This window comes from Epinephelus fuscoguttatus, linkage group LG8, assembly GCF_011397635.1.
Source record: "Epinephelus fuscoguttatus linkage group LG8, E.fuscoguttatus.final_Chr_v1".
Classification (NCBI taxonomy): domain Eukaryota; kingdom Metazoa; phylum Chordata; class Actinopteri; order Perciformes; family Serranidae; genus Epinephelus; species Epinephelus fuscoguttatus.
In genome coordinates this window covers 37,726,444-37,752,529 of record NC_064759.1, presented here as the reverse complement: position 1 = coordinate 37,752,529, position 26,086 = coordinate 37,726,444, and the positions used below count along the sequence as shown (strand labels likewise).

General features: G+C 41.2%; 2 protein-coding genes across 3 annotated transcripts in view; both read right to left on the bottom strand.

Annotated features, from left to right (window-relative positions):
* Nucleotides 1–5,046, bottom strand: part of enpp2 (ectonucleotide pyrophosphatase/phosphodiesterase 2) — a 41,322-nt gene extending 36,276 nt beyond the window's left edge. For both annotated transcript variants that reach the window (XM_049584561.1, XM_049584562.1), the window contains exons 1-2: nt 4,928–5,046; nt 4,022–4,127 (exon numbers count right to left, since the gene is read on the bottom strand). In XM_049584561.1, the coding sequence (XP_049440518.1) occupies nt 4,022–4,127; nt 4,928–4,945 (124 nt within the window). In that variant the 5' untranslated portion in view covers nt 4,946–5,046. The remainder of the gene's footprint in view (nt 1–4,021; nt 4,128–4,927) is intronic.
* Nucleotides 5,047–5,928: 882 nt separating this feature from the next.
* Nucleotides 5,929–26,086, bottom strand: part of taf2 (TAF2 RNA polymerase II, TATA box binding protein (TBP)-associated factor) — a 34,225-nt gene continuing 14,067 nt past the window's right edge. Inside the window, exons 15-27 of the mRNA XM_049584172.1 lie at nt 25,304–25,369; nt 24,867–24,993; nt 24,122–24,247; nt 19,807–19,947; nt 19,264–19,374; nt 18,743–18,936; nt 17,575–17,714; nt 17,171–17,240; nt 15,899–16,008; nt 9,731–9,960; nt 8,017–8,181; nt 7,721–7,823; nt 5,929–7,592 (exon numbers count right to left, since the gene is read on the bottom strand). Of these exons, the coding sequence (XP_049440129.1) occupies nt 7,294–7,592; nt 7,721–7,823; nt 8,017–8,181; nt 9,731–9,960; nt 15,899–16,008; nt 17,171–17,240; nt 17,575–17,714; nt 18,743–18,936; nt 19,264–19,374; nt 19,807–19,947; nt 24,122–24,247; nt 24,867–24,993; nt 25,304–25,369 (1,882 nt within the window). The 3' untranslated portion in view covers nt 5,929–7,293. The remainder of the gene's footprint in view (nt 7,593–7,720; nt 7,824–8,016; nt 8,182–9,730; nt 9,961–15,898; nt 16,009–17,170; nt 17,241–17,574; nt 17,715–18,742; nt 18,937–19,263; nt 19,375–19,806; nt 19,948–24,121; nt 24,248–24,866; nt 24,994–25,303; nt 25,370–26,086) is intronic.

Genomic DNA, 26,086 nt, shown 5'->3' with positions numbered 1-26,086 from the left:
TCTTTGGAAATATTTACAAATTGGACACTATATTAAAGGGGATGTTTGTCTCCATTAAGAAAGAAAAACCAATAGAGTGCTTCCTACAGCTACTAATAATGTTTCATAAAGCATCAAAGTGGCATGAGATGTGTCTTTGTGTAAATAACAGTGGTTAGTCCTGTGTTGTAGTTTGATGAAGAAACATGGGAAAGGATACTTTTCAACAATTCTTAATATATCAGAAAAGCAGTGGGGCCCCCAAAAATTTGTCATGGGGTGGCCAGGTTGGGCCACTAAAAAGCTTGAGGTGGCACACTAAAACCTGAAGCCATAACTGAATTTCAGGAATTCGCTTATAATATGTTATGTATCTTTACATGTTAGGCACTTCATTGTTCTTTCATTAAGCTGGGTGTCCTTTTACTTAACACGTCAAATATACAGCTTTAATTTGAAGGAGTACACTGATGATAAGGAACAAAGCATTTACTGAAAACAAGCTTACTCAGATTCAGGAGAGACTTGTGGGTACCCATAGAACCCATTTCATTCACATATCCAAAGCTGAGAGTTCAAGGAACCGATGTTAAAATGGCCATGCCAGTTGTTACCTTGCAAAAATTTTCTTAACTTTGGAGCGTTATGAATCCCCTCTCCAGCAAACTATACCGACATAGCTGATATTAACAAATGCCTTAGGTTGTCTAGTTTCACAGCTTAAACAAGAATTACCACCTTACGGGTGTATGCCTCCACAAACCTGTCTAGTTGCAATTACTGTTTGTGTCTGTGAAAACATGGATGCTTCACACACATCTTCCCCCTGACAGCACAGAAGATCTATACAATCAGCACAGTTTCAAGGTGGGCAGCCAAGATAAGTGTCATCAAATCAGTATCTGACCAAATGTCTCCCCTTCTGTTCCTGAGTTATGACATTGATTAATAGCCAGAAACGTACTCTTGTAGAGCACTGTAGCGTCACAGTGATGTTCATCTTAGAGGATGAATTTCTGAGATTTGTGAGGTCGCAGTGAACTTTGACTACCAAATTTTTATCATTTCATTGTTAGGTCCAAGTGGGCGCTTCAGCCAATTTTGAGGAAATTCCCTCAAGTTGTTCTTGTGGTACTGCATTCATGAGAATAAGACATACACAAGGTCACAGTGACCTTGACCTTTGACCACCAATTTCTAATCAGTTCATTTTTAAGTCCAAGTGGGCCGTCAAGGCATTCTTGAGATACTGCGCACTAGAGAGTGCAATGGATGAGGTCACAGAGACCTTGACCTTTGGCCTATGACAACGAAGTTCATCCTTGACTCATAGTGGATGTTTGTGCCAAATTTGAAGAAATCCATTCAAGGTGTTTTTGAGATACCCCGTTCATGAGAATGAGACGGATTCAAAGACACAGTGACCTTGATCTTCGACCTTTGACCACCAAAATCTACTCAGTTCATCACTGGGTCCAAGTGAACATTTGTGCCGAATTTAAAGAAATGTGTATTGATGGGCTGATGAATGGACGGACGGACAGATGGACAACCTGAACAGATAATGCCTCCGGCCACAGCTATCACCAGCACGGAGGCATAAAAAAAGAGTGTGCCGTAGTATCAGCCTTTACTTATTTTCGACGGAGCACGGGGGGCTGTATTGTATGGCTCCCCTTTGGGGGCACCGCTGTACAGAAGCCAGAACCAAATTTATTCAATATAAAATACTTTATAGATATTGTTATTATTTTACTAAACCCCTATAGGACACAATACAGTGGGTCCAATTAAAGACAATTTATGTTGGAAATGTAAAATAGAACAAGGTACATACATGCATGCACAATGGGAATGTCCAAGGGTACATACAGTAGGTGAATGGTTAGTATGTGAGCTGCCCAGATCACCAAATTGTGTCTCCTCTGGGACAAAACTATTGCGGTTGAGTAAATTTGCATTCAGAGCACTAATAACTGGCTTAGTAAGTTGTGCCCGGCTGATTCTAAGATGTTAGAAAGAGCCTCACACTCCTACACTCCTATATCAGTGTCTGTTTGGTTACTCCCCTGTGTTCTGTGTTGATTTTTTTTTGTCATTAGATAATCTTCTATAAAATTAAATAAAACTTTGAATTATGATTTGTAAAATTAAGTTGACAGAGTAAGGAATTTATTTTGAAATGAAAATTGGAGCTTCAACCTGTCTCCCCCACCAAGTCTAATGACTAACTGATGAACTGTTATGAAGCTGTAAACAATTTGAGACACCATCCTGATGAAGATCAAGATAACCCTAAACCTTTGGTAAATAAGTGTGGTATATTGAAGAACATTTGTGCCATGTGTTTTGATTTTCTTGTAAATGTACACTCATGGTGTCCACAAATGCATTTTCCCCCAAATTCTTCTGATGCAAAAATGCTGCAAAAACATACAGCAACAAAATTCCAGCACAGACTGCAGCTGCCGCCTGTTGCTATGACAATCTACGGCACAGTGAAGCAAACTCTGCCTCCTCATGCCGACAGGGTTTGAGAATGTGGAGCAGAAAATGAGCTCCAATGCTTTCTTAATATTGACTCAAGGTAGAGCAACACAAACACACTCTCTCTCTTCAAAAAAACACGCGGGCTGCCCAATCCCAACCTTGCAGGGTCACAGTGATCCGTTGTAGCCTCCACCTACCCACCACCACCACCATATACTCTCTGCTCGCTCATTTCATATGCACTGGCAGACACTTCATATAGAACATAACCCAGCAAATAAAGTGAGCAGGAGACATTCCTCTGGAGCTGCAGTTGCTGGTGTGGAAAGTTAGTTCTCATCTAATTGCATGTTGTTCATTAGGGGAGTGATCTGGGAGACAGCCGGGGGTGGACGTGTGTCACTCCAGCTAACTAGGGTGACTGATTGCACTTGAAGCTCACATAGGGTTCAAGATTTACTCTGCTCTAAAAAAAACTCAGAAGTTGTTTTCTGCGTGTGTCTTGGACTTGGAGCGTAGCTTTAGGCATGTCCTACCCACACTTGGCCAAGATACATTAATGCAGATCCAAAATACACTTTGCTGCGCCTGTGCCGAGCCACTTTGGCAACGGAATTAAAGTGTGTGACTTCTTCTCTGGTTTGCTGAATACAGTTCTGAGAGGCTTTCACATGAGCTTAATGCACAGTTGCATTGTACTTTAGACACACAGTGCTTGTAGTGTGGAGATGCAGGGCTGCAATTAACAATTATTTTCATCACTGATTTATCATAGTTTGTTTTCAGATTAATCTGTTAGCACATAAAATGGCAGAAAATTGTGAAAGTTTGTCTATTACAGTTTCCTTGAGGCCAATGTCCTATCTTATCCCAAACAGTACCAAACCCAAAGATATTCAATTACAAAAGTCTTACGTGGTATTAAACCAAATAACTTTGCGTTTTGGACGCGTTAGTTGAACAAAATAAGTAATCTGAAGCTGTCATCTTGGACTTTAGGAAACTGGAATGGGCTTTTTACACTATTGTTGACATTGCTTTTTATCATGTGCAGTTTCAGAGCTCTAGAAATGATTACAATGTTACAGCCTTTCAGGGGAAATCACTGTTTAGTTCAACTCCCCACAGCTCAGACAGAAGTACCCTGTGATCAGGAGTCACAAGTACACATTTCATTGTATTGACGGGTCTTGAGCCACTGAGGTATATCACATAAGGCACTCCTGTATAAAAGGAAATACTCTTTCTGCTCAAATGATATCACACCAAAGAAAAAGGACAGATTTCCCTGTTCCCACTTGACTCTGTGAAATCTTTCTATAATCTGATAGACAGTCCAGGCGCTCTACTCACTTACTGATTTTTGTAGGATTTTTTTCTCCTGCCTATTATCCACAAGGAAGCCATCGGTCAAAAACAGCCACCCTGAGGGTGGGAGAGATTCAGTCCTTTTTTTTCAAGGCCACCTCAGTTGTGTGAGTGCTTGCCAGCTCAGGGTCAAGCAGTTCAAAGATGTTCTCTATGTTTCCTGTAACAAGGCCAGCGTACTCACACTCTGTCCTGGCTGACGTCCCGTCCTCTCCTGAGCGTCTGGGCCGGTCGTAGACAAATCCTGAGCACACATCAGTGCCACACAGGACTGACAGGATCCAAACAAGCTGAGACAACAACAACACATCTGACATTAGCCATTTATATAACTGCTGCATGAACTAATCAAAGCTCATGAGGTCTATTTTCCATTAGAGAGTCAACAACAAAACAGAAATGAGAGACACAACAGCCTCTCATCAGACTATATACTTCTTAAAAAGTAGAAGTCAGTTCATCCCTGCAAATGACACACACTTTTTGTGTGTTTTGCTTGGCTTTACATTTGCTGTGATTACTGCTAAATGCTTCAAAATGTGTTGTATTTCTCTCCTTATTTGCTATATTAAAAAAAAATAAACAGTCCTGGAGGCTGAGCCTTCTGTGGAGCACTGGCTGCTCTATAATGAATTCTCAACTTTATATTTTCAATTTTTTTTGTGAAGCATTAAAGCCAAAAAATGTGGACAGACCAAATCACAGCTTCACATAACTCTTCCTTTATTGTAATTGGTCGAACACAGGCCATACTAAAGCATTTTGTCAATGACCTAACAAGATGGTGTGGAGTTTAGTTCAAAGTGAATACGGACCACCCGCATCCGCATAACAATCGCCTTTGATGGTTTGGCGGATCTACAGTTGTTGTGCAAATGCTTAGCAGCGGAAATGAAAGCGGAAAGAAGAGCATTCTTACAAAAGCTAGGAAAAAAACAGGAATATGCCCTTTCAGCCACAAGGAACAACGCAAACTACCAAAGATATACGGTTAAATGAACGCGTAATTACGCACGGATTTACGCACAGTGATGTCAGTACGCTGGAGTGAACTAAAACTAAAACTTGTAGACATGGAGTCTTACCGTACCAATTTGTGAAGCAACATGTTCCTCTGTCGGGCTGAGCGTAGAGTCCTGTGCTGTAGGTCGGAGAGTGAGTGATGCCGACTCCGAAACCGAGGGACCACCGGAGAGGAGGACCGTTGAAGAGAGCAGGAGGGAGGAGGCAGGGAGGGGGGAGGTGACTGAAAAGAGCGGACAGGACTCTTATTGGTGTTGGGTTGGAGGAGGGCTCTGCTCAGCCACGATTCAGATGATACGGGGAGAGCAAAGAGGGAAAGATGAGTGGGAGGAATGTAATTCGCACCTCGGGCCAGGAGCAGAGATTTACCAGCTCCTCAGATCTGCCACAGTTTCCACAGTGATAACTGCGATGCAACGTCTCATTAAAATCAAAGCGGGTTCATTCTGGATAAGAAGGCGCTTGCACAAGACAAATACGCACAACGCAGCATCTTTACACATATAATGTTGCCATCATATATGCCATTCATTCTGTCTTTGGTTTCCACACTTGCGTACTCCCACACTTCAGCTACCCGCCATTAAAATGAATCAAATGCCTTTATACCAGCACTTTAATAACCATCAGACACCCAGTGTCCTTTGGCAAGTGCCTCATGTAGCCTACTGTATCTGTGAGGAGCATATTTGGTTGAATCAATGCTAAAATTACCCTTATAAAATGATATGAAAGAATACTAATGAAGTAAATGTATAAAGGTAGAACAAACAAACAGCTTAAAAATGGGTTTCTGCTGTCAGTGAGACATTATGTCCTCAGTCCTTACCCTTTCTTTTATTGATAGAGGGATTTCTTCAAGAGGAATACTGGTGCTGGGGTTCCTTTTTTTTTTATCTAAGATTAAATGAGATAAGAGACAAGTGACAAACACAATCTAACCATGGACACACATGCACAAAAATCATTTGTCTTCCATGTAGCTCACAAGTTGCTGCAGCCTATTTTTCACAAAGGCATCAGTACGTTTTGCTTTTAGCACAAACATTTTAAGAAACTGCTAATTGTATTCAATTTATTTAAAAAAGCATTACATCAACAGTTAACAAAAATTACAATGTAGAAAACATTAGGCTCATGTTCCTAAGTGAAGCATCTTTAATTTTCCATAGATCTTGTAAAAGCTACTCAAACTGTTATTTCTTTCCTCTACATGTTGGTCGGTACATTTGTGAAATCAATATTGTGTTACAGCTTTGAGCACATTATTGTGTTTAACAAAGAATCAACCTTGTATATAAAACACCTGATCAACAGTTTGTAATCCCACGAAGGGAATCCACAACCATCAGGGACAATGTCATATCACACTGGAGATCACAGGATAATAACAAGTACTAATGGGAATAAATGCTGACAGGGACTATTTAAGCAGTCAAGAGCCTTAACATGAATGTTCTGATTCTGTCTTTTATTGTTCTACTTAGGAAAGGCAAGATGGACTTGGGAGGCGGATTGAATAGGAAAACCGTTTTTTAACACTTGACCCCTCTGGTTATCTAAATGGGGCATGTTGAATTCTGCATGTTCTTTTCATTGTTTAAAACCACCTAATCAAACAAAGGGATACAGTGCCAGAGAAAACCCAGCCATAATTGCCTCTGTGGAGCTGGATTCAATCTAGTTAAAACATTCATGAACACAAAATGTATCTTTTATTGTCTATGATGACAGAGGGGAAACAAAAAATTACATATTTTTTTAAAAACACTAGTATTACTTGAGTTTCAATTGTGCAGGAAAACTATACAGGAAATTCCTCTGTTTAATTTCCATCTGTGAGCAAACAGGGAAATGTCATTTGCAGGATGTTAAAGACACCGGAGGCCCAGTCCACAGAGAATGGTTTGATCCACACCACAATCAATCATACACCCCCTCAGAAGCCACTCATTGAATGCTGGAATTGAGCTGTGGGGATGAGGCGCACCAGAGTGGTGTCTATGGGGGGGCTGTCTGAGGTTGGCTGGGACTGTATTTGCCTGCTTGTGGAGAGAGGTGTATGTGGTTGCATGCCTCAGACAGATTGGAAGCGGTGTCAAAAGTCCACAAACTCCTGCAGGCTGTGTGTGTGGTGTGTGAGGATACAAGGACGCCTCAGGAGGGTTTCCTTTAATGACACTGCAGCCTCAGTTCAAAATTCTGTTTCCTCTCAGAAGCCAACACGGTCTGCTGTTTCTGCCGAGGAATCGACTGCTGCCGTTATCTGAGGATTACAATTACAGTCTCCCTGTATGATAATACTACTGTGCAATGAATGTTTGGAACTAAATATGTTTTGCCACTTTGTGTCTCCATGCTCACAGGGTTGCAAGCCTGCTGCTAGGTGGATGTTACCCTGACTGAACCAAAAGCAAACTCTCCTCTAGATGTTCAGTCAGACAGAGAGGGTGAGCGCAGGGACCTGCCGCTGGCCGGGCTGTTGCTGTAGGCGTGGGAGTTGTCCCTCTCTCTGTCCTTCTCCTTGTCCTTGCTTTCATGTTTGTGCTTATGCTTGTGTTTGTGCTTGTGCTTCTTCTTCTTTTTCTTGTGCTCATGGTGGTGGTGGTGATGGTGGTGGCCATGTTCGCCGCTGTGTTTGGAGGACGAGCAGGTGGTCTCTTTGGAGAAGGACGGCACGGGTGTGGCAGGCATGGAGAGCATGGACTGTTCGACTGACGGTGGCTCTTTACCTACGGAGAGAAAGAGGACAGGTGTGGGTGTGTGTTACCAGGTCATGTGTATTTTTATTTATTTTTCAGAATGATGTAAGAAATGTGTGTGTGTGTGTGTGTGTGTGTGTGTGTGTGTGTGTACTCACCTGGAGTAGAGGGTCTTTCTAACAGGTTGAGATGATGGTGAATGAAGGCCTGACTATCATGAACCGTCTCCATATCAATATCTTCGTCTTCCATTGTGTTGAACTGCAGATTAACACCAATAACAGATCATCAATATTTCAGAGTCTTTAAAGAGACAATATTATGACAGAATATCCCAGATGTAATTAAGACAGAAGCACATAGCCTGAATGAAACAAGAGACAAACAGAGTACGAAAGATGGTCCCATGTATGTGGGCAGTCCCATGCAAAGCGCAGGAGCAGAGATGAGTTACCCTGATCTTGAAGCGCCCTCCTCTTCCATCATCGTCCTGCTGCTGCAGTACCTGTCCTGGCTCTGGAGGAGAGCCCAGAGGGGTCTCAGCCTTCCTCTTCAGGCCCTGGGGGGGCTGGCCCACCCCACACACCCCCAGTGAAATAGGATCTGGCTCTTCATCCACCTGGCAGACACAAACAAACTTTAACATGTAGTTGTGTGGCTTCCTTGTTTGTCTTGGTTTTTAATAAAAGTTTAGACATTCATATTATGGCCTCTGCCTCAGCCTCTTAGAACTAACTTAGGCTGATCACTGGTGGACAAAAGGTTTTTTATGACCATTGTTGACTCCCATGCTTTTGTTCAACAGCAAAACTTTGTTATGAAGTAGAATGATTTATTTATAGGCTTAAGTGCTCCCACTGCCTCCTCCTGTCTGTAATGTAACATGTTGACATTCTAGGCACCATCAGTTTTACAAATGACTGTTGCATACCTCCATACACACCCTAAACTCTCCCAAAAACACAGCTCTCTGAGCAAACAGTGTAATAATGAAATACACAAATGTCAATGACCAGGGACCACAGGAACTGCGCTTGACCAACATTTGTTCCCCTTTCCTCCCCTCTCCCCTCCAACCCTCCTTGGTCAGTGTTCTGTCCCCTCCTTCCCTTCTCTCTGGGACTGAGAATTTCTTTCTTGGACTGACACAGTGGTGATACGAGCAGCACAGACATCAGAGGCCAGTGCAGTAGTAGTAGCTATGCGACTGTGCGTGATTTCTGTGCTTGTATGTTAATGAACAGGGCCTCGAATGTCAAGTTCGCACAGGGCTGGGAAAAGTCTGTTGTGTTGAAATACAGAAAGCTTAGCTTAGTGTTGCCTAAAAGAATATCGATGTCATGGCTAAATCTTTTGTTGATTCCAACAATGTGCAAAAGTCCACTAGATCTCTGAACGAGACTTTTCCTTGAGTGAGACTTGGTTACACACACTAACAGAACAGATCAGTGAAAGGTAAAGAAAATGTTACATTTTTCTGAAGGCTCCTTTCCATAATGTTGTCAGACACTTATAATAACAATCTGAGCCGGTCAGTGGCAAAAACAAGCACTTTAGTGGATGTAATTTGACGTTGCACAATTGCCCATAAGGATTACATTGCGGTCCGTTTCGCCACTGCAGCTGCAGCACTCTCTCAATACTGGATCACTTTCAACAATTGTTGTCTCTGTTAGTCAGTTAGACACAATTAAAGTTGGGAAAATAGGGTCAAGTTAAAAAAATAAAAAAAAGTTTTCCTTTAACAGTGATTCTGGGTGCAAAGGTGATGCAATGGGAATGAGGTACGGCCAAATACTGTTGGCAGCACTATAGTAGCCATAATTACACAGATCCAACTTAAGATAACAAAGTTTTTACAAAGTGGCTACTATCTGTGTGCCATCTGAAAATGTTTATGTTGCACTCGTAAATCAGAGACATTCAGAACAGAGGGAAATAAAGACCACCGAGGAGCTCACCCATTACATCACCATTAGCAAAGAAACCAATGATGTAATATGTCTTTAACTAACGTGTTTGCTGGTTGAAACTACACAAGTTATGGTCAGTATCTGAAATACACTCATGGGATCTGTCAAAACATCACTTTAAATTTAGTTCAGTCAGTAGATCATAAAGTGCATTTTGTGTTTACACTAAACTAACTGTCCTGACACAACACTTACAGCTGCGTAGCTCATGCCGACACCGTGGATGCCTATACTGGCAGCTGTGTCCATAACAGCACCAACGCCCAGCTCAGGCTTGATGGTGGGGTTCAGGACAGCTTTCTTCTCCTTCAGGTTTAGCACGAGGCCCAGTTCTGGCAGGGGTAGGCAGGATGGTCGAGTCAAACCAAACAACGTGTAGTAGAGGTTCACAGCATCACAGCGCAGCCGCCAGTCATGAGAGGTACCTGAGAAAGGAAAGGGCAAGGTGAAAAGGAGGTGACATGAGGGCAGCGGGAGAGAAAACAAAAGGCAAAGCTGGTTAGGTCAAATGAAGTAGAAACAATTGGTGAAGGCTATCTATCATCCAATGACAGGCTTACACCAAACCACTATTAAAGGTGTTTCACTGTCACAGACAAATTTCCAATGTGGGAACTGAAATCATTACTTTTAGCTTGGTTGGTGCATGCTCTTGTGATATCAATCGTTTGGTGTAATGTGGTCATAAAACTCAGTCTGGGCTGTCTTTGGTCAAACTTCTTCACATTATGACAAAATCAAACATGTTTAATATTACTGGAAGTTTTTAGTCTCCGCTCATGCAAATACTGAACTTTAATGACATGAACATTGTCAACAACCAATAGCTGCATTCTCTCCAGCACCAAAGTGGGTCGACAGTTAACATGGAGGGAACTCTTGAGATGCACAAGAACATGTCTCAGTTCTCTTGCACTGTGGAAAATTAGTAGAAACTGGAGAAGTTGTGGAGTCAACAAGAGTCAGTGTTTAATCCACTGCTTATTTGATCCACCAACCGGCACTTATCTCAGTGAGAAATGTTATTTGAAACAGTTTGCCTCCCAATTTCCATGCTCCCCTCCTGATAAAACATTGCAGCTAATTAACGGAGCCTGGTAGCAAGTTAAGCCGACAAAGTTTATCTTTATTGATGCAGAATTGACAAAAATACTGTCGACTTATCTCACCTTTAGTCTTGTGTTTTTCAGAGTTATGTGTTTTTGCAGACACAAAATAAAGTGTTAATATGTCAGATTTCTTAAAGGGACGTTGGCATCATATTTTCCACCAGTAGCAGGATGGGAAATAATTTAAAAATAAATCTAGTTGTAATCTTGCAAATAGCGACCATTGTGATCTTTGCAATATCTTATAGTGTGACTAAAACTCACATTGTCTTCAGATGTGAGAGGGTGTCAGACTTAGTGTTTTTAGTCTTCTAGTGTATGACAGGCATTATATGTATAAAAACACAACACCAAGAACACCGTCAAAGATTGCCAAAAAGTTAGCACCAGTATCCTGACTTGAATGATTAGCACATCTTGCTTTTCATTTGTAACAGCAAGCTTTTCACCCCACCTTCGAGTGTGGCCATTCGGGAAAGCTATCAATACTGTTGGCCTTCAGGCATGGTCGTAGTCCAAACTACTTTTTCAAACCCCGGTAATTTACCCTGAGCTGCATGATCCTTAACCACACATTTTATCTGACATTCTCACAGAGACAATGTGAACCGAAAACAAGATAATTAGCTCTCAATGATATAAAAGCTTAATACATCATTATATGAGTCATTTGAGAAGCAGTGTGTTGAGACTTGGAATGAACAAAACACTAAATATTGCTGAAGCTGACAATCCAAAGGCCAGGCGCCTAACACTGGAGGTGGACTGCGGCTTTAGAAGAAGGTTGAAATAAATGACTCTAACGGCAACAGAAAGTACTCTGAGTTTGTGTTCTTACGGCACTGACCTTCAGCCAGTGAAACATCATCCTGTGTGAGTGTGTGTGTTTAACACGTGGGGGGCTTTGGGTAACAACCAACACATTTTCATAACATAGTATTTAAGGTTACCACACTCTGGTCACTTTGTATTTAAACTGGCAGCACAGTGCGGCTGTCCAACAGCCACCCACACTGACTGACCCACAAACAAAAGTTCACTGGAAATAATGATCATCAATATTTTTGTTCATCCTTCAAGTTTGTAAGTCAATAAAATGAAATAACACGGTGCAATAAGAGCCCAATGGTCTTTGGGAATATGGAATTGTGAACATATACTTGTATTTGGGTTTTGAGACGGTGTGTATTTAGATTGGCACACTGAACCGTTACGGCCTGGCTAGCTAGCTGAAAGGCACATAGGACCCCCTGGAAAAGAGAGAAATAATGAAACCTGAGGACACAATAGAAGACAGAGCCATGTGCGTATATGGTGAGGCACCGCACCGAAAAGTAGACGTTAAACTTTTTCAGTAAATGGACGGAAAAAAAAACAACCAGATAATGATGAAGGAACCTATAAGGACCCTATTTTGACAATGTTTTAACTGCTCTATGTTGCTGTCAGACAGCCCTTTCCTCTGGCCCTACATCTTCTCAACTGAAGAACTTCCCTATTCCTACACATCTCTGTCTTCCAGCCTATTCAGTCTCCCTCTGCAAAAGTTCTTCTTCTGTATACCCTGCTTCATAAATCCTTTTGTCTCCACGGTTAACAACATTGGTTCATTGCTGTCATAAGCACCTTTTCTTCTTGTGTTTGTTGTCTTTTCCATAAACTCTTCGACGTCTGATCCGAACAGCTAAACTGTGGCGTAACACTGTGCCTCACCCTTGCACTTATGCGTAGGCATATGGAAGTTCTATGGTTCAGAAAATGAAGTGCCGAAGGAAATAGATGTCTGCGGCAAGGTAAAGCAGAGAAAATATTCTAAATACAGTGTCACTTTAGACTGTGTTGATTTGTTTTGTTTTTTTAGGTGGCTAAAACATTTTTGCTGCTAACATCTGTCCCCAGAAGTACACTGCTTAACTTTTGTCGACACAGCTGCCTAATCTTCCAAACCAGGATTGTGCCGACCACCATGTACTGAAGGTAATACACTGATTATGGATAATTACCTCATACAACCTCACTTCAAAAGATCCAAACTATCCCTTTAACTTTGGTTCCAGCCTCTTAAGTGCTCAGACTTGCTGCTTCTCTCCATTTTTTTAATGGTTTATAAAATAATGATAAATAAAAACCACTATGCCACAGGTATTTTCCCTGTCTTGACAGCTGTTAAGCTGTTAGAGGGGCAAACTTTTTTTATAATTCACCCATTTACATTTGGCATTGAGTTATGCATAATTAAGGGTGGGCCGCTTTGAGTGACAGGCTGTCTGCAGATAGTGCCCTTGGCTTGTCAGCCAGATCCACCCTTTGCTCCTCCACAGCACCGGCCTTTCGCCCAAACCTGGTCACTTCTGGCTCCAAAAGAAAAAAAAAATAAACCAAGATGGCACCGGCTGAAATGCTGAACTTGAGGCTTCAAAACAACAGTCCACAAACCAGTGGGTGACATCACAGTAGCTACATCCATTTTTCTAAAGTCTATGTTTTGAACGTTTTGGTAGAGACTGTATGGGTTGTAGCTGCTGCAGCGGGAGTGTGAGCTGAGCACTGGAGACAAAGTCCGCCCACACACACATAGTGACAGAGCTAACTGTTAGCACCACAAAGCTAACATTACCTAACTGTTTTGAATGGGTTTAACAACAGTGTTGAGGCATTTCAGTGTCAGTGCCAGTGTGTTGGGACTGTTTAACGGATCAGTGTTGAATGTGCTAGCTCTTTCTAACTGGGCAGACGTTGACCTGACCCTTTGCAGAGAGGCGAGCAACTCTGGATATGACAGCAACAGAAAGTTTGCTAATCTGGCAGGGAGTCAGGGCGGTCTTGGATCAAACCCCTGGACCAAAAAGGATCTACTGCAGGTAACATTTGACTGGAGATGTTTTGATACTGCTTGGTACTTCATTACTTCATTATGGACCTTAAAAGTTATCAAGTAACGATACAAAGCCCAAGGCTCCAGTGGACTATACCAGAGGTTGGAAATTTATTCCAAGTATGCAAGCTGTTATTAATGTTATTAGCATTTTGTGAAGCTCACCAATCTAGCTGAAAGGTTCACTAAGAAAAGAAGTACACAGGTGAAAAGAAAAAGGGCAGAGAGGCATTCTACTTTATCCTCTACTACATGATGAACTGTAGCAAAGCTCCAAGGTTTGTCCTTTTCCTCTACTAGAACAGAGAAAAGCAAAGGTCTGGAAACCAGCTGATTGAGAAACACACATGTTGCATTACCCATTTGAAAACACAATACCAACTCTTCCACTGTGAGTCATTTAAAGTTAATGAACCCCTCGGGATCTATTATAGATGATTACAGAGAACATTCAAACTGTGTCAGTGAGTTGTGCAACAGCTGACTGGTTTAAGGTCTGACAGAAGTCTGTCCAGTCAAACACATGTGGAAAGGGAAACTAATTTATCTCTGCCTTTGTCCATCTGAAAGACAGAAAGCCATCTGTATCTTTCCATCAGTGGGATGAAAACTCAAGTCAGATGACAAAACACGTCAACTGATGGATCTAAGGGAACAGGGTATGATGCTCGTTTCTATCTTTAGTGTAAGGGACTCTGGTGGGAATGGATGCTGTAGCAATGTAAGTGCTCCTCTCTGTCTACTATTTAACACAGAGAACAGAAATCATATAAACCAAATAAGCCGGCATGAAAAGATAAGGTCCCTGATCACTGCCAATAGCATGTTTAGTAAACCAGACGGGTGGTGAACTAGTTCATCTGGAAAACAAGAACTCTGCTGGATTCTTGGTCTTGGTTCCTGCCTGGTTACTGACTTTTGCTTTAGTTAGCTCAAGGAGGAGCCCTGGTGGTTCTGAATTTCTATGTCACTGTGACAGAGCCAACTGTGCTGCAGAGACCATTAAATGCTTTAATCGTTCTTACAAAATGTGCTTTAAATGAAGTCCATGACACAACAAAATCTGGAAGGGGTATGAATGCTCTCTGAAGCCACTTTGGTTTTTGAAAACATCCAGACAGCACCAGTTGGTTGTGAAATAATCTCCTCAGATGTCTGAAGCTGCAGTGCCATCAGAAGTGAACTGGTAAAATGAGACGGGCTCCCGTTGTGAAAGATATTATGCTTAGAGTTTTCTCGGCGTCATGGTGAATCGGCACTGCTGGCTTTGATAGACAGCAAAAAAATGACTTACAGCGCGGTGCAATAGTTTCTTTTAAGGCTACCCTACAAACATATTCAGGTCTGTGCAATGTCATGACACCTTGACAGGGTGAAAGCTTTCTTGCTCAGGTGGTTTTATGTGAACTTTGTAAAAAATGTTGGTATGACAGGGTTAACGTGGCACTGGTTCTTATACGATCAGTACCTACCAGACCGCATCACAGTGCAGATTTTGGTGCCATTTTGTGTGAGCGTTTGTGTGACAGTGACAGCGAGGCTGCAGCGAGCGAAGCACAGAGTATGCGCTTAAACGAAGCAGTGCAGTGTGTGAGTACAGTTTCGGCTATTTGTCAGTGAACAAATGCAACAACTCCTCAAGACCCCAGGCCAAGTTTCCACATCCTGCTTTCCACCTGCTGATTAAAGTGGAGCGGGTTAGTCCCAGAGTTAGCCTGCCATTGGAACCTGCCCAGACTCACTTAAGGTGGATTGTTAAGGTGGACCAGCTATTCTCATTTAAGGGACAATTTCAGTCACTCCTCAACAGATAGTAAAGGAATGTCTGGCTGCTGAGTCTCTCTTAAATTAAGGAAACAATCATTGATCCCAACTCAACTTTTTTTTTTTCTGTTATTAGTGCTGTAACTATTATTTAGTTTAAAATAATTGTGTTGGGTATGTTTTTATTTATTATGTACAACCCCAATCCTAAAAAGTTGGGACGCTGTGTAAAATGTCAACAGGTGATTTTTTGAACATTCCACAACCTTCCCAGTCATTTGTTGCCCCTGTCTCAACTTTTTTGGAATGTGTTGTCATCTAATCTAGAGTGTATAATGTTTATCAGTTTGAAAATTAAAAGCCTTGTCTTTGTACTATATGCAGTTAAATACAGGTCAAAGAAGATTTGCAAATCATTGCATTCTGTTTTTATTTACATTTTACACAGCGTCCCATCCTCTTTTTGGATTGGGGTTGTAAACTGGTTATGTGAAGTGTTTCATATAAACTCATATATATATATATATGTATAGTATACTATACTGTGTGTGTGTGTGTGTGTGTGTGTGTGTGTGTGTGTGTGTGTGTGTGTGTGTGTGCACGTGCGTGTCTCACCTGAGTTCATAAGTTTCCAGAGCTGATCGACCAGAGCTTCGTTACACAGAGGTGAGTCTGTTGTCTTGGTGAAAGGTGGATTCTTACAGAGCAAACCCAGGATCTTATGTCTGATGTGACAACAAAGAAACACAGACAAACAAACAAGAAGATAGAGATCCACGTTAGCTGTGTGTCTGTGAGTTATTCAGTCATTTTCCATTACCTACAGCCTTCTTTCAACAGCAGGTGAGGTTGGTCATTCAATTTACACAAGCAAGATCACTGATCCAGATGGTCAATCACACTACAGGGAAACAACAGTAATCCACAGTTCTGCCTGTGTCAGAACATGGTTGCATGTCATTTTAATGGCAGAGGCAGCAGGCCATGCGATTTTCACTTCTCCTTTCTTGGAATTAAGTTCTGGGATACCAAAAACTACTTTAAGAGAATGAGGTCACATTTTTTCAAGTCTATCTTACAACAATACTGACATGCCTATATGCACACTGAAAGGTTTATTGGTTTCTGTTGTTATTCCTGCCATAAAGACATCCCTTCCTAAAGTGATGTCAATCCTGTTCTATGCAAAAGGCATTTTAAAGTTGAGCTAAAGCTATGAGAGTTCAGCAGTTTGAGATAAACAAATCAAGACATTATCTTCTGATAGTATTGTATTGTATGAAAATCCCTCTCCATGCTTTTATGGACGGTTCTCTCACTGAGCTGCAGCAAAGGGGTCGGAACATAGAGCAGGAATTGCACTCCAACTTTAGGGGATATACACTTGATTTGTCAAACTCAGACTAATAAAGACTCATTATAATCTTTAGCTGAAACTCTGTGGCTTCTGTCACCTATTTGCTTCCACTGAAATTGCTTGCAGGAAGGTTTGTTTTTTTTGCGACCATGATGGACAGGAGCAGCAGCCAAAAACTGTTTCAATGTACATTTTGGTATGTAATTATTGTATTAAGTTAAACATGATAAAATGTGAAACATTTTTTATGGTCAAGGGACCAATTCAAAAACATTGCTGCCTACTGGTGAAAATGTGTAAACAGAGAGACATTCTCTTCCTTTTATACTCAACCTTTTGAAGATTTCTGATGGCAGAGTTGACAGTTTTCTGAGTTCTTCTCTTACTTTAGACTAAAAAACTACTCAACGTTTAAACTTCCATTTAAACGTTGTGGAAAGGTAAGGACACTGTGTAATGTACAGCATGGCTTTGTGTTAACTGAGTGCGTATGTGTGCTACGTGCAAATACGTGCTGGTTGTTCGCTGACCTGACATAATGAGCTGGGTCATTCTGGACCATGTTGAGCAGCCACTGCAGCTCCACTGAGCTTCTCTCAACTGCAGGACAAAAACAGATATCATGCACACATGAGACACAAACATAACAAACGTAAATACAAGGACGTGTCACTATGAAGAACATCCTCAAGATCCTGAAGATGTAGATAGAACTGTGTACTCTGTAGAACTGTGGCAAAACAAACACTGTGTTTCTGTGTTTGCACAGACAGATGTATATATTTGCCTTAACTGGCTTCAATATACCCATAACATCAACAATGACTGATATACAAAAGATCCAGTAATGCTGATCTCCAGGAGCCTGTGAGCTAGATCAATGAGCTTCACAAGAATGCTTATGATGATAACATTCCTGTGATAAATGTCCTACCTCTTGTATAGTCCACCAGAGCCTCCAGTGCAGCGACACGAACATCAACAAAGTGTCCGTACTCAGCGTAGGACTTGAAGAGTGACGCGTCACTGGGAATGTGACCGTTCTTCTGAAGCTGACGGATCGCACTCAGACAACTGGAGAGAGGGAAGAGGAGAGGAACAGAGGAGATGACAAATGAAAGACAGTCCAGTTGTGTGGAAAATGAATGCTAAAATATGCCTTTTCCATGTCAAAATGATAGCACACAATTTGCTCTTCCCTCTGGATAAGTTATATATAAATAATACATTATAATTATATAACAATACATTAACCAAATGTTGTGCCTCCGTCTTTCTTTCAAACAAACGTTAACAGCTGATGGTGGCAGATGGATGTGTGTTGTGCATCACCTAAAACTGAGTCTACTTTAAAATTAAAGCTATGCTGCCTTCAGGTGCCTGTCAAAAAATATGCCAGAGATGAAATGATTTATAGAATTTCTCAGTAATGTTTACAGGCAGAGGGCACAGACACTTTAAAGACAAATTTTTAATTTTTAAGAATTGTAAAATCTTCATAAAGTTATCTTCCACATCCAAATCTAAACATAAAAAACAAAAAACAGCATTTTCTTTATTTTTTTCACTTTTTAAAATTTCAGCTGTGGGTTGCACATATAACTTCATAACATCAAAATGTCACATCCGTGCCATTACTACCTAGACAACTCTGTCCCATCATTCCACTATTGTACCTTACATACAGAACAGCAAGGTGGCATAATGGCACAGTATTCCTGCCTTGAGCAGGGAGAGTAACAGGGATTTATGCGTCAGCCCTGTGACAGTCTGGCGAACCGTCCAGGGTGTACCCCACCTCTCACCCATTGACAGCTGCGACGGGCTCCACTCCAGTGGTATCCTGTTTTTTCTTTTCATTTTGTTGTCCAGTTATTGCAGCTGAATCCATGACAGGTACACTTCAGCCTAATTTCCTAAAAGAATTAGTGGCAGCTTGTGGCTGAAGATAAGATCCCTATCTGAACATGACCTGATTAGGTGAAAACTAGACCTGTTTTTTTTACAGCAATAGGAAGCAATACACCAACATTTTTAATTATTGTAACAAGTGGGATGAAGATCTGTGAAGTGTATACAGGTAAACACACTATGCTCCTAACCTGACAGTGATGGTGTTTCTGAAGCTCGGCAGCAGTTTCTCCATGTTGAGGAATCGTGTGATCTCCTCCAAGATGAGACGGACGTCAGCATTCAAATTGTCCACTGTCCGCACCTCGTTATTGATGCTGATGGCTGGGGTCAGAGAGTTGGTCAGTGCTTCGATCAGATCGGCACGGTAGTAATTATCTGAAAACTGAAGCCAGACAAGAGGTGGTTAAAGATGAGAATGTCAAACCCCTTTTATGAAAGCTCATCCCTGGGGCTGAAGATTTATTGTTGGCATCTAAAATGGCAACATGCAAACATATTGCTTTCATAGGCTTTTTAACAAACCGCAGTTTTAGGATTTTTCAATAAATACATTTTTTAATCACTAATAATTATGATGCTGCCTGAACCTGAAAATAAAGCAGCCTGTATGCACTTGGTAACTTTTGGGGACAGCCGTGATCCTAACTGTCTAAGCCTTTAAAAGTTACTATATCAGAGTAAATGTGTGTGTGTGAATGTGAGTCTTTACTTTGTTTTTTCTGTTGTCGTTGTACTTGATGAGGTCGAGGATGAAGTTGAGGACATCTTTGGGACAGAGGTTCTGGACATCTCTGAGTAACGCCATGGCAACAGGCATTGTCTGACATGGAAAACAAAGATAAAACAGTTATCATGATTTGATACCGCGACAAAAAAGATGAAAGACAATTTCATATCTCAGTTTCACAGTGTGCTTCAGTGAGGCACATGATCTTCTAAGTAGAGCCCAGTTGATGCTGGAGTTTGTATGAGGACTCTTACATTTGGTTGCTCAAATCAACTTGTCAGGGCTGTTGGACAAAAACCCCAAATAAAGAAATACAAACCACTGTTCGCAAATCTTAAACCATATTTGTAGTATTTCTGTACTGAAATGTTTTTCTATCAGCCAATATAAAACCCAATACTGATATATCTGTGCTAAGCTAAGAAGATATTGACCATGCCTCAAATGATACTTCAAGTTTGTTTCTTTAGTCTGTCGTGAGTAAGTTGTGCGTGCCTGTCAGGGTGTTTTGTTTCTTTGATGTACCTTTTGCAGGAAGTAACTCTGGAAGTTGATGAAGTTGTTGGTCTTGACGATGTTGGGGCAGCTCTTACAGCAGAACATCCGAGTAAACAAGGACTTCATAGCTGGCGGACCCTGCCATGTGCTCACCATAGCATTGGCTATCTGTGAGGTTTACAAGCATACACAAGAAGAGAAGAATGCTGTTTAGTTAAATACTTCAGTTCTTTTCAAGTTGCCACATGTGGAGGACAGCATCTGTCAGGTGTCTTCAAGGGTTGAGCCGATTTAAAAATGTTCAAACCAGTTTGACATTAAGCCAAACACCAGACCAGACCAGTATACCAACTTTAACAGGTGTCCCACTTGACTCCTTATTGGAACATAATGCTACTATGTTCCCACAGCAAACAAGCGCCTGACCATCACAGAACATCTGAGAGGTCTGTCCACGCTAAATTCCATAAATATGCACTTCTGTTCTGTCATGTAACCATGTAAAAAACCACGTTCCTTACAAGAGATCAGACTGGAGACGTAACCACTTAAAAGCTCAGTGGCGAGCCTCCTCTCCATCTTCCTATGTTTGTGAGGTTACTTTTTCCAAACAGAAAACACGTGTTTCATATTGTGATATTTACTGGAAATGACATATAATATATATAGCCAGCAGCAAGTAGGTTGTTATTAGCAATGGTAATTTACCAGAAATTTAGCTCCCTGGCAATCTTCCCCCAGCCAGCTGCTGCCTTATTTTGGTTTTGTAGTGAAATGGGGTATTGTTTAGATATGATAAATAAATACAAACAGGGTGTCTGACAAAAGTTGCGCTCTACACAGCGCACTGCTTTGCTAGCAGCCAGTTAGGACACCTCTTTAATCAAATGCAAATTGTTGCCATATTGGCGTTGTTTTAGTTTTAGTAGAGACTACCTCTGCCACGTCTCCTCATCACCCAAAAAAAACCACATGAAGTTCTAGTAAACAAACACAGCCTGTGCTGCTCTACTTAAATTTGATCTTCTTCATGTTGAGGTATTCAACTAATGGCATGTCACACACAAGTGGCTCCATTAGTCAGTTCTTAAACATGAAAGTACGTTCATCACGTTGTCAAAACTGCTTATTACGTATGCAATTCAAGTTGTATTTAGTGCCATGATATGAGCTGCACAGGTTGCTGATGTAGGCTATTTTTTCATTTGCCAGAACATGTCATAACTGTAAATGTCGGTTCAGCTAGTCCAGCAAACTTGAAACTGACCCAGCTCTAGTGTCCTCCATTTGCTGTCGTCACAGTAGATTAAAACTAAATATTATAAAGATTTCTGCAAAGCATGTGGAATGTGAAATGTACACAGACGTATAAGCTGAAGTCTCAAGAGCTGTGGTAGTTACTGGAGAAATACTGCATGGCACACAACTGACAGGTCAAGAATGTTGTAACTTTTATAACAATGTCCTTTCTGTCCGTTATAATGTCTGTGGTGAGAAGTGAACTACAAAGTAAAAGGCAAATATACACATGAGTAGCTCATGAGGTTTCCACAGGTATGAAGACCAGTGGCTCCAGCGGTCTTTGGGTTCCAACAGGATATTGGGGAATTTATGTTAATGTGGTAATATAGGGCTAAGGGTCACTGACACAGGATGTTGTCGTTTGGTAAGATAAATAAAGGGGGGCATGCACACCGGAATGTTTTTCAATGTGTGTGTGCACACATTCACGAACACATCTGTGTTTTTTGTGTGCCAGAGTTTTTAACGTGTGCATGCGTTTGACAGTTTTTATGCCCCCCTCCCCACCTCCACAATTTTCAGCCCCGGGCTGTTCCTTCTTCGTTCCAACATTTTCTACCAATAACAAGCAAGTAAATGCCATCCCAACCAATCACAATGCAGCCAAGTCCATCTGAGGTCAGTCATATTTCACTTTGTGGTTGGTGTGGGTATGTAAGTCTGTGAGTGGGAGCCAGAGTGTGTATATGAGTTGTATGTCAATCTGTGTGTGTGTGTGTGTGTGTGTGTGTGTGTGTGTGTGTGTAGTACCAAAGGCCATTATGATGGGGTCTGTTGGGGGTTCTGTAGCCAAACACAGCAACTTAATGAAAGAAGTGAAGTGCTGCCATTTCAGCCTCCACTCAGTTTATCATGTTGTGAAAATATTGGTTCAGGTGGAACCTGAACGGCAGAAAATCCAGTGGGGTTAAAGTTGGAATAAACCAAATCCAGAGAATAGAGAATTTCCTGTAGCCACAGAATAGGATTATTCAGTCAACTGAGCAGCGAGAGTTAAACGGCTGGGTGGCCTTGCTGGCTAGGAAGTTGTTGTTCTCATACTGTAGCTCTCTTCACGATATTGTTTGAACTAAAGAGTTTGCAAAAGATCTTTGATATTTATCACCATAATAATAACTGAGAGAAAAGGGCAGGAAATACAGTAAGATACTGTTATCCTTGATTAGATATGACAAGTTTCTAAAAAAATAGTCTTAAACTATGAGGACTGCTAGTGTCTCTCTGTGAAGCTATAAACTCAACTTTGTTTTTCTCCTCTCCCTCCACACATCACTTATCTAGACCTTCAGAACCTTTATCCATGTACTGACCCTTTCTCTCCTCTTACCCTATTTCCTTTCATCTACTAATCCATCCACATTACTCCCTATATCTCCTTTTCCTCTCTCACTCCATCTTTGTCAAGCTACACTCTGTTTTGCAAACTGCAGCAAAATGTGCAGAGCATTCCTATTCATGTTAAATGATGTTTTAATCAATGTGTGCCGTCATAAATCTCCTGGGCCCTCTGACAGGCGACAACATACTTCAGCCCTGACCTAACTTACTTTTAAAGCAACAGTTCATGACTTTTACAAAATAACTTTTGCCGTATTTGCTCAAACTGACACTATATTCACACAGAAGTATATAAGACAGGTACTATGTAAAAAAATCTTTTTCCTCCATTCCCTCTTTGCATTTCTGAAGAGCCAAGGAGAGTCTAACGCAGCTGTCAATGATGTCAATCACTGCTCGTGAACTGCAGTTAAATTGTGAAACTAGGCAGCGCTGATCAAATATGAAACAAGATTCTGTTACTGCATTGCCTGTTTCTCGCCTCGATTATTTTCTGAAATATGATTTTAGTGTGCTGTTTAGCTGTGAAATAGGAACATTTGTTGAAAACAGTCAGGCCAAAACGAAGCACAGCCCACCTGCTGGCGCAAACCCTCTCATTTTATAGCTAGACAGTGTAATAAAATAGGTTTCTGAAAACATCTGAGGCAAGATACAGGCATTGGAATACCAGAATTTTAGCACTACAAGGAGTCAGGAGAACATGATTTCTTTCCACAGATTATCTGTCTCATGTCCTACTGTGTGGATATCGTGACAGTTTCAGCAAATATGACAAAAAGTTGTTTTTAAAAACTGCATTGTATCTACTTAGGCAGAAACTACAGTGGCTGGCCCAACTGGCTTGACAAGCAACTTCCTCTGAGTGACAACTGTCCAACCACCATCCCTGCATATTCAGTCCCAATAGTCTTACCAACACCTCTGGTATGATATACCTTTCCTGAATTATGTCTTTTGACCTGTCTTATCAAAGAAAAGAACACGGTTTCAATATGAAGTTTTGTGTGAGTGTACGAGTACAGGCAAGTCAATAACTGCTCTTTGGTTGAGTTGGTCTCATGACACATAGAAAGCTCACAAACTCAACACAGCCCTCTATAGCAAATCGGTAAGGAACCTTAAACCATAATAATCAGTTATGCTATATATATAAAATGGACAAAGCAACAATGTAACACACATTCCTGACACTATAAATGTATCGACAGCCCCCTTCCCCTTGCACAAAAACCCCAGCAACACCCATTTACACCTGCCTTTGGTCTTTAGTGGGAAAGTTTACAATTACCATTTATTCCTATACAAATGACTCTGAGAGAGAGAGACTGAATGAGTAACAGATATAAAACAGAAATAACCACAGTAACATTTTTTCATTGACTGCTTTCTACTATGTACTGATGCCAAAACTGTCATCTTTGCATCATATGGAAGTTACTTTTTTGCTGATGTGTAAATTGGACTTGGTGATACCTGAAGTGACTGTTACTCATATTAAGTTTGTATGCATGATACAGAGTCCAGAGGTCATCTCAAATGTATTGTGAATTAAGCTGTGGAGGAGTACACCCTGAGGTGCACCCTGCATCCTCAGATCCCTCAGATACTGTCAATGTTTCTGTTCAAAATTATTATGCTCCGGTGTTGCTGAAATACAAAACACACACAAAAACACACACACACACTCTCAGACACATACCTTGGCCAAACAGAAGCAGGCTTGCATACGGACTTTGTAGAAACACTGTTCTTGCTCTAGGATGTCTGTCAGAGCCAGTCTGGAGGCAGGAGTCGGGAACTTCTCCAATGCTGAGATGGCCTCCTCCTAACAGAGAGATAAAGTACATGCTCATCTGCTGAACATCAAACCGCAAGCTGGGAATGTGCTTTATGAGCATTTCATCCTGTTCAAATCCACTACAAAATCTACTTATCAAATCAAAATCCTTTCAGATCCCTTGTCAAATCTAATTACATTTACCTTTAAACATTTGAAAGTAACTGAAGGCTAAACTCAGAGATGTCTAATCAGCTTTTGTTAGCTACAAAAGAAACACTGAAACACTCCAGTTTATGTCAGCAGCCTAATTAATGATCACAGCCTGCAGCCACAACCTGAAAATACAGCTTGAAATGTTAATTAAATGTTTCTGACTTTAACCCATGACAACTACATTCAGCTAAAAATGAGGAGCTGCTATTAACATTTTTCATTTGCTCTTGTCTAATAAAAGAGAGTAAGGAGAGATAAAGGGATTGGTCAGAGCTGAGACTTAAAGAATCCGGGTAAGCACACATTAAGAGTGGAGTGATTTGCCTCAGCAGTAGGTAACAAACTGAACAAACTGCAGGGTGGCATGGTCCACGTGGATGTTACTTTAATGATTTGCAAATGCTGGGGAAAAAAGCAAGTGTGAAGAAGTGCGCTCTTGCCATTAGCCCACCTGTGCAACTACATCCCTCTCATAGCGCAACTGATACTGCCACATGAAGTCGGCCTGCTCAAACTCCACCTTCCTCAGAATGGACATGTCTGGGTCGATCCGGATCCAGAGGAGAGGAGAGTCAGCACTGCAGACGTAACAGGAGAAAAACACATGAGTGGGAAAAAAAAAAAAAAAAGTACTTCAACTCATGTGGGCACCTCAAGGTAGATGTGGAAGCTGCTTCTGAGGCCTGTTAGTACTTTCACACAACATTTAATCTTAACACAGTGTGGCTGATATGAGTCATGTTGATGTGACGGCTCAGCAGGTAGAGACAGCTGGAAGAGTAAATTCAGTTTTGAATCCAGTATTACATAATTGTAATGCAGCTTCAGCACCAGGAAAACACAACATTCACTTAATATATTCAAATAGTGACAGCAATGATGTCTTACTCCATGGCTGATAAATCCATGTCAACTTCCTCTCCATTCATCAGAGGGATCTTCTTTTTCTTGTTTCTGGGAAAAGAAGCCAACAAAACAATCAGTCATTAGTCAACCACAAACTAAGGACTAACTCGAGGAAGATTCTTTTATTTATTTATTTTTTTAACTTTCTGATGTTTCTGTTTCATGAAAAAGACACAGGACGACTGAGGAGAAAAATAGCAAAGATGGGATCAAGTGCCTAGGTTAACAAATATATCAGGAGGCACCACAGGGCCACCAAGAAACTGGATGTTGCAGCAAAGACAGAATTAAGTAGAGATACATTTTTTAAAAAAGTCATAAATAAATAAATTCTAGAGCCCATCTTGTGGTGGGATCACTCAAGCCATGATACAGGGATCCATGATTTAAAGCTAATGCTGGCCAGGAACGTAAAATGGGGAGCCAATGCTCGGATTACACCCATCTTGGAACTTGGCCTTCATTTTGATCTCTACTACACACCAGTACAGTTTCAGGACTGCAGCAAGTATGGTTGTGAACTTATTAACCAAGTCTATTCCCAGACAGACAGGCATGCAGACAAACACCTGCCAGAGTACTCAGGACCATGTTTGAGGTAGATCCTGCTACACTAGGTGTCAGCAGGAAGACATTTTGCCATGCTGACACACACACACACACATACACACACACACACACACACACACACACACACACACAGCCTCATTAGTTGAAAACAACACCAGCTGTCACAATGTGGAGGCAGCTGGTAAAAACCTAATA